At 40.4% G+C, this 12,318-nt stretch overlaps 1 protein-coding gene across 1 annotated transcript; it reads left to right on the top strand.

Moving 5' to 3' along the window:
* Positions 1-755: 755 nt before the first annotated feature.
* On the top strand, positions 756-7,081 carry sf3a3 (splicing factor 3a, subunit 3). The gene is made up of 17 exons (XM_071907551.2): positions 756-971; positions 1,096-1,143; positions 1,516-1,568; positions 1,790-1,895; positions 1,988-2,060; positions 2,161-2,252; positions 2,342-2,424; positions 3,540-3,678; positions 3,783-3,851; positions 3,953-4,020; positions 4,169-4,276; positions 4,373-4,442; positions 5,087-5,251; positions 5,346-5,456; positions 6,303-6,393; positions 6,530-6,585; positions 6,769-7,081. The coding sequence occupies exons 1-17, from the start codon at positions 876-878 to the stop codon at positions 6,844-6,846; spliced, it is 1,506 nt and encodes a 501-aa protein (XP_071763652.1). The 5' UTR covers positions 756-875; the 3' UTR covers positions 6,847-7,081.
* Positions 7,082-12,318: the final 5,237 nt, after the last annotated feature.

Raw genomic sequence — 12,318 nt, 5'->3', positions numbered from 1 at the left:
AATAACAATGGTTTCTGTTTTTCCGTACACCCCAGTAAGCACTTATTATTTTTGCATCAAACGTTACAAATTTTACGCGTTCATTTTAAGACAAACTATCTTAACTTCCGGTCTTATCCTTGTTTGACGCAGCTTGACAAACCAGACCGCTTCTACGCGCGCTCCCACGCGAGTGCGCGCAAACTGTGTGTGCTCTGAAGCATTATGGCAGTCTTTGATATTGTAGACTACAAAGGAAGTAAAAAAGAAGAATACGATATGGGCAATTATTCAATTTAAAATTGTGAATTGCGCTTTAAGATGCATTTTCCTCGGCCTTTACAGTGATTTTCCTCGTGTACTCAGATGGATGGAAGCTGTAATAGCAAAGGTGTTGCTACTGCTGTGTGCTTGGGTCACTGGGTGTTGTAGGGAGACGGTAACCCTTCAAGGAGAAGGGTCAGAGATTCACCAGTAGACCTGTTAGGTATTTTAAATAATCCAATTTCTGCAATGGGAGGGATGATCTTTTTTCATGCAATACTGTTAGGTCTAGGCTATACATTTTAAATGGACAGCCATGAAATTAAGTATCAATTCCTCCAAGTTAATGTGAGGCACTATTATTATCAGCCTTTGACTAATTTGTAACACACTTCTCTTGTTTATTGACATTTTATAAACAGCTCACTGCGTCTGTGTCCGCCAGGTCACTATTGCGGAACCAATTAATTTGGTTGATGTTTCCCTACGTTGACAACAGTGGCGGACGTGATGCTGTAACATGCGCCATTGAAAACAAACGTAGCCGACACGGCAGCCACTTTCTTTTCATTTTTCCTAGCTAGTTAGAAGGCTTATATTGTCTCTGACAAACTAATTTCAATTTATGAACAATGGAGACTATTTTAGAGCAACAGCGTCGCTACCACGAAGAGAAAGAGCGACTAATGGATGCCAAAACAAAAGAAATGTTGCATAAGAAATCCACGGTAAGCTAGCAGCTATATGCTAATAACGTTAGCTAATGCTAATCGAATAGCGGTAGTTAAGATAAAAGAAACATCTGCAAGTCGGCTGATATTAACTAATGTTACATTTTTCTTCCTCCAACAGCTACGTGAACAGATTAATTCTGACCACCGAACAAGAGCAATGCTGGACGTAAGTAAGACATTTTGAGCTAATAAGAAACGGCTAAAACTAGCTAGTGCTAGCTTTGCTTATTCAGTACAATACACACATTAGTTGATCAGTTTTATCTATAGAACATAAATTGTGTGAGTTAAGTTACGGCAGCTACAACAAAGACCACAAGTGAACATTGTGTCAAATGTAAGTTAGCAGTTAGATAAGCCTACCCTGCTACCCTGTACGTCCGAGGTCACTAAGTTAGCTAACATTATCTTGCCACTGTGCAAGATAGAAGTAATATCTCAGTAATGTTCAGCAAAATCCGCAGTCATGTTATGGGCAACACTGAAGGATATTGCTACTATAACTTAATTTCTGACAGAGTCTTTCCATCCTTTGTAGAGATATATGGAAGTGAGCTCAAATCTCAGAGACTCCTATGAAGACAAAGATGGGTAAGTCTTAATAATAAGTGATTGGTCTGCTCCAGTTTTTTAAAGCGGGTATGCCTTCATTCACATCTAGGTGGGTTAGTCGTGCGTACCATTCTAAATGCCTATGTTGTTGTTTTGTTGATTTTGTTTTACTCAAAAATACAGTGCATACCAGAAATGAAATGTTGCATAAATTACAATATGTTATTGTCTTGAACAAGCAATGTGTATATCATCAACAGAATGAGGAAGGATGAGCTCAGTGCCATCTCAGGACCAAATGAGTTTGCAGAATTCTACAACAGACTGAAGCAGATAAAGGAGTTTCACAGGAAGCACCCGAATGAGGTAGTTACCACTAATTGTGAAATGACAAAATCAGACCAGGTAAACTCATTGGAACAGGGTTTTTACAGTAATATTGTAATGTTTGCTTTTAGATTTGCGTGCCAATGTCGGTGGAGTTTGAGGAGCTGATGAAGGCCAGAGACAACCCCAGCGAGGAGGCTCAGAGTAGGTCTAAACTCAGTACAAGCCAACCTCGGCATCTGTTTCCTCTTGCTAGGTGTTTGTTGGACAACCTAACTGAATGAGATGTGTGTATCTTTCACAGACCTGGTGGAGTTCACGGATGAGGAAGGGTACGGCCGCTACCTGGATCTCCACGACTGCTACCTGAAGTTCATCAACTTGAAGGGAGCTGAGGTAATGACCGCTTAAAGCCTGCATAATTCATGCTTCACTCCCAAAACCTATGTATGCATCAACCTCTCTCTATGCTCTTTCCCTCACAGAAAATAGAGTACATCACCTACCTGTCTTCATTCGACCAGCTGTTTGACATCTCCAAGGACAGGAAGAACGCCGAATACAAAAAGTAGGTCCAGCATGCTTTATCCCCACTGACACCTGTGAAGAGCTTTAAGTTGAAAGTATACCTATCAGTCCAAGCAACCTCACACCTATAGTTTGTTTCTTTGGTGCGAACCACAGGTGAGAAGTTGGCTTTGTTGCATTTTTGTATTTGCTTGGTTTAGATTCACCCTGCCCATTTACACAGATAGTGTGAATGCATATATAAAGAGGCTTATCACTACCCTGTCATTAGTATGATGGAATTTCAGCACACTTAATATGCAACAGTAAATTTCATTCATTATTAATCACTACAGTCAACTAATGTAAGCTACCTGCTATTTGTTAGAAGCCCTGTTTTATAGACAGAGTGGGCAGATGGCCAGGAAACGCTCCAAACATTTATTATAGCCTATCTGTGATATAATAAATAATCACTGAAAGCAAAGTTGTTCTGCTAGTCTCTAAACACAGTCGCCCTGCAAACAGCCCTAACTATCTGCTAATTCAGTAGTATCCTCCTGTACAGCTCTTTTTATTACTCGTCTCATTCATTTGAATGCAATGTGTCTGTTCATATCTGGTTTTGTAAATGAAATTTTTGCAGTTAAGGTTATTTTAATAGAGTTAATTAGCATATAAATAAGAATGGAGCAAATGGAGGATAAGGCAACCAGCAATTACAACAGCAGAACATATATTTAGTAGAACTATAAGAATGAAAAGTATAAAAAAAGCATGTATGGAGGGTGTCCAAAAGAAATTAATGAAAAAATGTACAATGTAAAATATGCAAAGATATTAAATATATGCAGTAGGAAAACAAATGAAAAATTATTTTTTAAAATCAAGATAATATACAATATATATGCTATGACCGTGAGCCAAATGTGCATCGTATTCACATTAGCAAGGCTACAGAAGGTCATACATATGTACAGAAAGTGTCTATGCATGTGGATGTGTGTTGTAAAAATCCATCACCTTATCAAATATATCCAATTTACAGATGTAGATAACATGTACAGCATGTGTAGAACTACATATGGACATTTATTTTCTGAATCAAATGTAGCAACCATTGTACTTTTTTACAATGATGTGATGTGGTGGCTGTTCTTTTTTTTTTTTTTGCAGGTACTTGGACATGCTGCTGGAGTACCTGCAGGACTACACTGACCGGGTCAAACCTCTGTTGGACCAGAATGAGCTGTATGGCAAAGTCCTGGTCGATTTTGAGAAAAAGTGGGAGAACGGGACCTTTCCAGGCTGGCCTGTAAGAACTCCTAACATGGGTTTAAGTTGTTATGGTAATTAGGGGTTTGGTTGTTAGTCTCATTTGACCTAACTTTTGGTTTTACCTGTTTCTGTGGACTGTAGAAAGAGACGAGTAGTGCTTTGACACACGCTGGAGCTCATTTGGACCTCTCTGCTTTCTCTTCTTGGGAGGTAAAACATTTAATTTAATACTTCAATTAATCATTAAATAGTAAGTTTGTTCGTTTATGCTTCTACCGATGTATTTTTCCCTTGTTTGTTCTTTTACACAGGAGTTGGCATCCTTGGGTCTGGACAGATTGAAGTCTGCCCTCATGGCGCTGGGGCTTAAGTGTGGAGGGTGAGCATTTTGCTTGCATGCAGAAATAATAACATTAAGACGATAATAATATTGCAAAACATCCATCCAGGAATATTCAAGGCAGTGTATAGAACATGCAGTTAGGACGGCTGTTTCATATGTGACTCTGTGTCTGCGTGTTGAACAGGACGCTTGAGGAGAGGGCTCAGAGGCTTTTTAGCACCAAAGGCAAATCCCTCGAATCTCTGGATCCGTCACTGTTTGCCAAGAATCCCAAATCCAAAGGACCTAAAAAGTAAGTGCATATAAAAATCGCTGTCTACTGCTGACAATTGCTTATGATAGTGTCCATTGCATAATTCATAACAATTTCCATCATTCCCGTCCGCAGAGACACGGAGCGCAACAAGGAAGTCGCCTTCCTGGAGGCCCAAGTCTATGAATACGTGGAGATCCTCGGGGTAAGTGAATATATCTTCGGTTAACGCTGCTGTCCAATTTGTAAATGAAGAGTTACACTTGCAGAAACTGGATCCTCTCAATTTTAGAGGTATTGAACAGTGAACTTAAGATAATTACTTTTTCACTTTGAAACTTTAATGATCCCTGTGGGGAAATTGGGTCATTGCAGCAGAATAGAATAGGACAAAGATAAGAATAAGACCAACATATTACTGAAGGTAAAACTATTTATAGCAGCTGAACATATTGGAAAAAATAATACAGCAAATCAATAAAGACGCAGCGTTTTCAATGACAGATTTACTTGTTGAACGAGATGTGCAGGTGTGCATCACTAGCTGTGCACATTATGGGAGAACAATTATACAGAAATTAACGCAGACATACGATGTAAGCATTGTAAGCCACATCAACAGATTTACAGATGGAGGTAACATACAGACAGAAATATGTGCAGAGTATGCAGATGTACATTGTTAGCAATCATTTTGTAAAATTTACAGATGGATGTACCATGTATACAGAAATGAGTCTAAATGTGCATTGTTAGCACTTACAGATGGAAGTGGCGTACACACAGGGAGGTGCCCAGGTGGTATATTGCATTGTTGGAAATGGTTGTTGATCCTGATGGCCGTTACAGGAGCAGAGGCAGCTGACCCACGAGAACGTGCAGAGGAAGCAGGCCAGGACCGGAGAGGAGCGCGAGGAAGAGGAGGAGGAGCAGCTCAGCGAGAGCGAAAGCGAAGACGAGGACAACGAGATCATCTACAACCCCAAGAACCTGCCGCTAGGCTGGGACGGCAAGGTCTGTTATTTTGTCCACCCCCTGTATGTGCTGCATGTCTTTCATTTACATGTCTGAACCGAGCTAAAATGTGCTGCTGTTTTATTCCCTCTAGCCAATTCCATATTGGCTGTATAAACTCCATGGGCTGAACATCAACTACAACTGCGAGATCTGTGGAAACTACACCTACAGGGGACCCAAAGCCTTCCAGAGACACTTTGCGGTATGTGCTTGTTTTATCAAGGATTCTTATGGAGGAAATGTGCATAAGAAATAGGAGACATAGTGAGACAGCTGACATGTCTAAAATCCATTCAGTATACACATTGTATACTCATACAATGTGTGTACTGAATGGATTTTGGATTTTTGGTTCTGTCAACACTAACTGTAATGTATAATATAGCTGGCTGTGGAACATCAATACGCTCCATGACAATTTCAATATGTCACATTCAAACTATACTGATACCAAATGGTGATGGTAGCTATGTTTCTAACTGTGATGTGAATTTTAGGCAAACTCTTAAAGGTGCCATAGTGCTGTAGCATTTTAGCATGAATAAATCATTAGCACGTCAATTGTGAGACATTAGTATAATTTAGGTAAACAAACGAGACCATCGCCAAGAAGATGGGCAGCGTCTACCGGCCTCTACACTGATTTTTACATTTTGCTGGATTTGGCGGGAAATCTGCTGTATTGCTTTACGGCACAAAAAAGGAAGAGGGCGCTGTTCTCCCAGGAAAAATGGAGCTAAAGCTTTCAGAGTTTCTGTCAATGGCAGATGGTGGAAGGAGTGAAAGGCTGATGGAAAAGTAACTTCCAACTTGTTTATCCTCTTCAGGGAGGCGGGACACGAAGCAGTGTGATTTACGGGAAATGTGGTCTTAATTTTGAGAAACACTAGCATTGCTTTAAGATAGAGGCTACCAATCTTCTCAGTCATGGTCTCATATTTATGGAAATTATACCACAACCACTCATACCATACCAGTCATTGGTAGATTGGGACATTGAGTGTGTAATTGTGAGACTGAAGTGTATTTTGTTTTTCTCTCGGCTTAGGAGTGGCGACACGCCCACGGCATGCGCTGTCTGGGAATCCCCAACACCGCCCACTTCGCCAACGTCACCCAGATCGAGGACGCCGTCTCTCGTAAGTGTTTCTGTCATGAAATAGGCACACACAAATAGAAACGGTGACCGCACGGAATGGAAATTGCACGAGCGTTACATTGTGATTTTGAAGAATTTCTGTTTTCAAGACATTTGTGTTTTTGTTTGTGCTCCAGTGTGGGCGAAGCTGAAGTCCCAGAAGGCATCAGAGCGGTGGCAGCCAGACACAGAGGTTAGTCCACACTCGAGACAACTGATGGGGAAATGATGTAAAGCGATCTAGAAATAAAATGTATTATTATTATTATTATTATTATATGATGCTTCCTAGTGGGATATACTGTATGTTTTGCATTTCAGCAGTGTGGCCAGTTTATAAGGTACATTCTCATGTCTTGACTTCTGCCTTTTCCAGGAGGAGTATGAAGATTCAAGCGGAAATGTGGTCAACAAGAAGACCTATGAAGATCTGAAAAGACAAGGCTTGCTGTAGATGCAGGGAAACGTGAACGAACGACACACAAGACATGGAAAGATTTAACTTCTAATGAACGTCCTTTTGAAATTAGCTATATTTTTTATCTCTCATTTACCCGTGTTCCTTTTTATTTGTAAGTAGTAATGTTGTTTTCATAGAGTGGCTACCACCCACCATTCCCCCCTTTGATAACTTTGTAATGTGGCAACCATTCATAATTCTAATAAACATGAGTACTTTTGTCACCGTGGTTTGTCTTTGTCACCTATTTATTATTGTCCAATTTTGAATTGGATTTCAATTAGCTCTGCTCTGACTTTGCAGTGGGTGTGTTCAGTCTTTTCCCAGGAAGGTAGTTCCCTTGATATACAGCATAATACACTGGAGCAGAGACAGAACTACATCCAATGTGTTCTGATTTATTGGTGCCATTGACTGGTAAGCATATTTTAACTGATTTTATGTATGATAGTTTATTACTGTGTCTATGGTGGTGTAAAACACTTGCATATTAATGAATTAAAATGCTTTTTTCATAAGCAAACTTGCTGTTCCTGTAAGATCCTCCTTTACCATACAAGAGCATGCATTATGTGCTGTCAAAAGTATTATATGAGCAGAAGAAAAATGGAAAACTTGAACAAAGCGTTTCTACTTGTGAACCATTATTGGCTCACATATTTGCTAGACTACGACTAAGATAAAAAATGATCTTCTACGTAAACCTGGAACCAATATCAATCCATAATTCATTTTTTTTCTTCACATACTGCAGAAAACTGTCCTGAATGGTTGGTTGGAAAAAAAGATCTTTAAGCTATTTCTTAGAGCAGCAACAGTTACTTTGTTTACGAGGAGAAACTGCCATCTTTTTAATTCAATACCTCGCGAGTGTTTTACACCGCCATAATAACAGTTTATGGCTGGAAATAAGAAGGTGCTGAACAATTGATTCAGATAAGATAAAGTTTATTGTCCCTGCAGGGAAATTTGTCTCGGACATCAAAGCTGCAGCACCAAGGACATAAAACCAGTCCATGAAAGCTGCAGCATAGGATAGAAACATCAAATGCGCATTATTATGGGGAAAACCACATCATACGGTCGGTCCATTACGGCAGTGTTGTGTTCCCAGTATAGCATTGTCTGCCCATTAACAGAGACTTAAGGACTTAATAGTTATTGGATTCATAGGAGCATGCAGAGATTATTATTCCAGCCCATGATAAGTAGCCCTCATCACCAGGCTGGTGGAGATGGTAGCAGGGTTAATTGTGTTCTGCCTGGTCTGGTCAAGTGTTTCCTCTGAGGGATGAGCATCACATAAGCTGTTTGTTGCACCAGTATCCCTAGAGACACCGGGATGCATGTATAAGATTAGACCGGTGTATCATTTCTTTCTAATTATTTGTTTTTATATCGGATGTCTGACCAGAGAAATCAACAGCTGCGGGGGTTGCATTCTGTAAAACCTGCAATGCAATTATTCAGTGATTTTTGTAAATAAATTCTTAATTTAAAGGCAGCAATGTATTCAGGGGGTGTCAGCCTGCCTTTCAGTGGAGAGTTTTAGTGTCCCATGATGGTCTAAATGCTGTTTCAGAGGCTTTTCCATCCTGACAAGAATACAGTTCTGGGAGAAACACTGAATACTTGGAATGTTTTTAGGCATGAAAATGGCCAAATTTAGAGATATAGAATAGCTGCACAAAATATTGGCCTTCTATTGGCAGCTTCAGCCCCAAAATACCTTTTACAACACGTAACGTTCTAGTCCCACTTCTTGATATATCCATTTATTTTCAGCATTGTAGTTGTTTTGCAGCTTAACTCTAGAAAGGCCAGTGGATTTTGGGAGTGAGTGAGAGAAGGCCAACATGCCATCAATTCTAACCACTATTTCCTTGTGCAATTTAGAAAAAGCTGAGATATTTTAGTAATAAAATTCAAAACAGTTCAAAGGACCGAGGCTTGTCCTTTCATCTGGAGTGAATATTTGAGTGATATTGAATATTAGCACGAAATACGACCGCTTCAATCCAAACCTATCGGTATTGGCTGTCAGAAACCCATATCGGGAAAACCCCTAGTTTATTTCTCACGGAATACCAAGCTCATCAACATTGTTAATCACAATGTAATGAGCTCCCATATGAGGTAACAAGCTCATTATCTGGTCCCACAGCCCCATGGGTTCCCTGCTTAATTTTTCATTTGTTTACAGGTGAAAAGATGCCACTGAAGCAGAACGTAAAAGGTACCTTCACTGCCTGATTTAACCAATTTGCAATTAACAATCAGATCAGTCTAGTCGTAATTCTGGAGTGGCATGACTGATGGGCTTAATTTCTAATTTTGAAGCAGGGGAAATTGGGCTTTTCATCCTTAAAAGAGGAGTCATTTTTCTGCTCGGTAAGAGTTGCTGCATTCAAAAATAATGACTGTAATTGCTTTTTTGTGCAACGGTAGGCAGTCCGCGCCGTAAATTAAATTTGATGACATGATTTTGATGTCAAACAAGCACTGATGTTATATTTTCATTCTGTTAGTGCTGTTCTGCGTGTCTAATATCAGTGGAGGGAGATTAAACGAAATTGAAGAGGTAAGGTTCTGCCGCTGCACACTAAAACACTGAAAGTCAATGTCTAAATCTAAGCTTGACAACTTTATGCGCAGGACTGCCTCCGCAAGTCCAGAAACTGCGAAGGCGAAACGCATAACTCCAAGACCACAACTGCAACCACTCTGCCCACGCTTTACAGCAAGCTTTATATCATGAAAACAACAACAAAATCTGATGTCAGTTCTACCCAAAACAACAAAGAAGACTACGAGCCGAACGTATCAGTAAGCACTCAGGAAGACGACAGTAAGAGAACTGTCTCACCTGGCTTTCACACAAGCACATACACAAAAACTGAAGATTTTTCTACGTTACAGACTGAAAAATATGAGAATTTCCACACTCCTATGCGGGAAAACAACTCGTACATTCTGCCTGATTCACACACTGTGGGAAACTCCTCTGAAAACCCCACTGAAACCTTCCCAACCTCGAACTCTGAGGGAATCCACACTGGCACCGATCCACCAAGTCTGTTTCCTACAGGAGAAACTGCTGAGGAACAGAAACGTCCCACTGATCTCCCTGGTCAAGTCCACACAGAGATGAAGTATACCAAGAACCCCAGTGATGAGGATGTCCTCCCCACCTCGGTGACTGAGAACAGCTACAAGAGCACCTCAAGGACCCTCTCACCTACCGGTCAAGAAAATACCAGCAGTATTCAAGACAGTTTCTGGACCTCAGGACACACTGAGAAAGCAACAACCATTGACCAAGGCTCCACTCTCTCTGAAGAATCTTCCAGTCAGACCAGCAAAACCACAGCTAGCACTTCTCAAACCAAACTTGATAGAGGTAAGGACAGTGCAGCAGCAATGTCTTAAAGGCGTTATGTATAGCATTTTTAAACATCAATATATCCATGTCAAATTAATTGTGATACCTTGGTGTAATTACCGTAAAACAAATGAGACCATGGTGGAGACGATTAATAGCCTCTATCTCACTGCAGTTTAGTTTAGTTTAGTTTATTAGGATCCCCATTAGCTACAGCATTGCAGCAGTGGTGTTGTTAGGGCTAATGATTGTCTAAATTATGATCACATTTCCCACAAAGATGTTCACATGTTGTGATTTTTCCATCTTCCTTTCACTCCTTTCACCACCTGCCATTGCCCGAAACTCTGAAACTTTTAGCTTTGTTTGCGCTGGAAGAACAGCGTCATCTTCCTGTTTTGTGCTGTAAAGCAATCTCCCTTTGTGCCATAAAGCAATCCAGCAGATTTCCCACCAAATCCGACCCGGTGTCCCTGAAGTTGATAAACCTGTTGCTGTTCTTCTCTTGATAAACCTGTTGCTGTTCTTCCATGTGTTGGAAGAACAGCGCCCTCTTCCTTTTTGTGCCATAAAGCAAACCAGCAGATTTCCCGCCAAATCCCGCAAAATATTGAAAGCAGTGTAGAGGCTGCCAATCTTCTCAGCGCTGGTCTTGTAAGTTTGCGGTAATTATACTAATGTATCACGATTAATGTCAATAATCTATTAATCTTAAAATGCTACACGTAGCACCTTTTTAAATTTCAGATTTTTTGTGCACCATGACATGTTTGTTAACTATTTTTTAAGAGACTACAACAAGTACATCGACAGCAAGATCCACAGTGTCCAGTAACGTAAGTACATGAACTAAGAATATTTGCTTGAGGCAGACTAAAGTGCAGCCTCTTTATTTTTTCATACAGCAGACCTTAAAACAAGCTTCATGCGTCAGAGTCATTTGCTCTGATTCACAGGTGAGGTCATGTAAGACGTTCAGCTGCATTGGCGTGATGTGCTACAAGCATATGAAAGCAATTGAGCTTTGTAAGGAGGGCATCAAGTACTGTGAGGTAGAACTATTTTATTCTCAAGATTTGTTTCAAGATTCTGTTCTACTCTGTCTTTCTGTACCATGCTTCTTGCTAGGGTTAGACCGATATATCGAGCCGATATTGGCCTTTAATTCTAAAAGAATTTCATTATTTTGTCTTTCAATGGAGAGTTTTAGTGTCCTATGATGGTCTAAATGCTGTTTCAGAGGCTTTTCCACCCTGACATGAATAAAACCCTGGAGTATTTTGGCATGAAAATGGTCAAATTTCAAGACATTGAATACCGGCGCAAAATATCAGCAATCAGCAGCTTCAGTCCAAAAAATATCGGCATCATCAGTATGGACCCTCAAAATCCCATATCGGTCTAATCTTACAAGTCAATATATACAGTATAAGTCAATTCATTCAAGACTGCATTTGTTTTACAGATGTCAGTGCAGTTAACACAGTTCTATAACATCCCACAGCTTAAAAGAGCCTCCAGTCAGGTGACATGGAATGAATATGTGACTGTGTGGACAGCTGGATGCACCAGTGACTGCATGCTGAAGACACCGTGTTCTCCCCTCAGCGGGTTCACCTGCCAGCAGGAGTGCTGTGAAGCCAGCTCTGCCTCCTGCCTCAGACTGGACGGCTCCATCCACATGGCTGTCAGCTCAGCCTGTAGCCTCAATAATCAGCTGCTGTTCCCGGTGCCGCTGTGGATCGCCTCTCAACTACTCTGTCTCCTTTCATGGACTCATTGAACAGTCAGGTGTGTGTGTGTGTGTGTGTGTGTGTGTGTGTATACAAGAAGGTGGGCAAAATAACAGAAGCACCAGGGTGCTTGCAGGTCCTTAAAAAGTCTTACGTTTTCAGTTGAATTATCTAAATTAAAGGCCTTGAATATGGAAGCCCATTCAGACTTTTTTTTCCTCACAATTCTGACTTTATATCTCACAATTCTGACTTTGTTTCTCAGAATTTTGACTTTATTTCTCAGAATTCTGACTTTATATCTCAGAATTCTGACTTTATATATAAGGTCTCATATATGGTCAAATGTGT

Source organism: Centroberyx gerrardi, chromosome 19, assembly GCF_048128805.1.
Source record: "Centroberyx gerrardi isolate f3 chromosome 19, fCenGer3.hap1.cur.20231027, whole genome shotgun sequence".
Lineage (NCBI taxonomy): Eukaryota > Metazoa > Chordata > Actinopteri > Beryciformes > Berycidae > Centroberyx > Centroberyx gerrardi.
Note: the sequence above shows the minus strand (reverse complement) of the source record. Positions and strands in the feature narration are given on the sequence as shown.

Excerpts from the sequence above, each read along its gene's own strand:
- sf3a3 (XM_071907551.2), top strand. The coding sequence starts at position 876 with ATGGAGACTATTTTAGAGCAACAGCGTCGCTACCACGAAGAGAAAGAG. Across the intron at positions 1,896-1,987 it reads ACAGGAAGCACCCGAATGAG|ATTTGCGTGCCAATGTCGGT; the intron begins GTAGTTACCACT and ends GTTTGCTTTTAG. Across the intron at positions 2,253-2,341 it reads TCAACTTGAAGGGAGCTGAG|AAAATAGAGTACATCACCTA; the intron begins GTAATGACCGCT and ends TTTCCCTCACAG.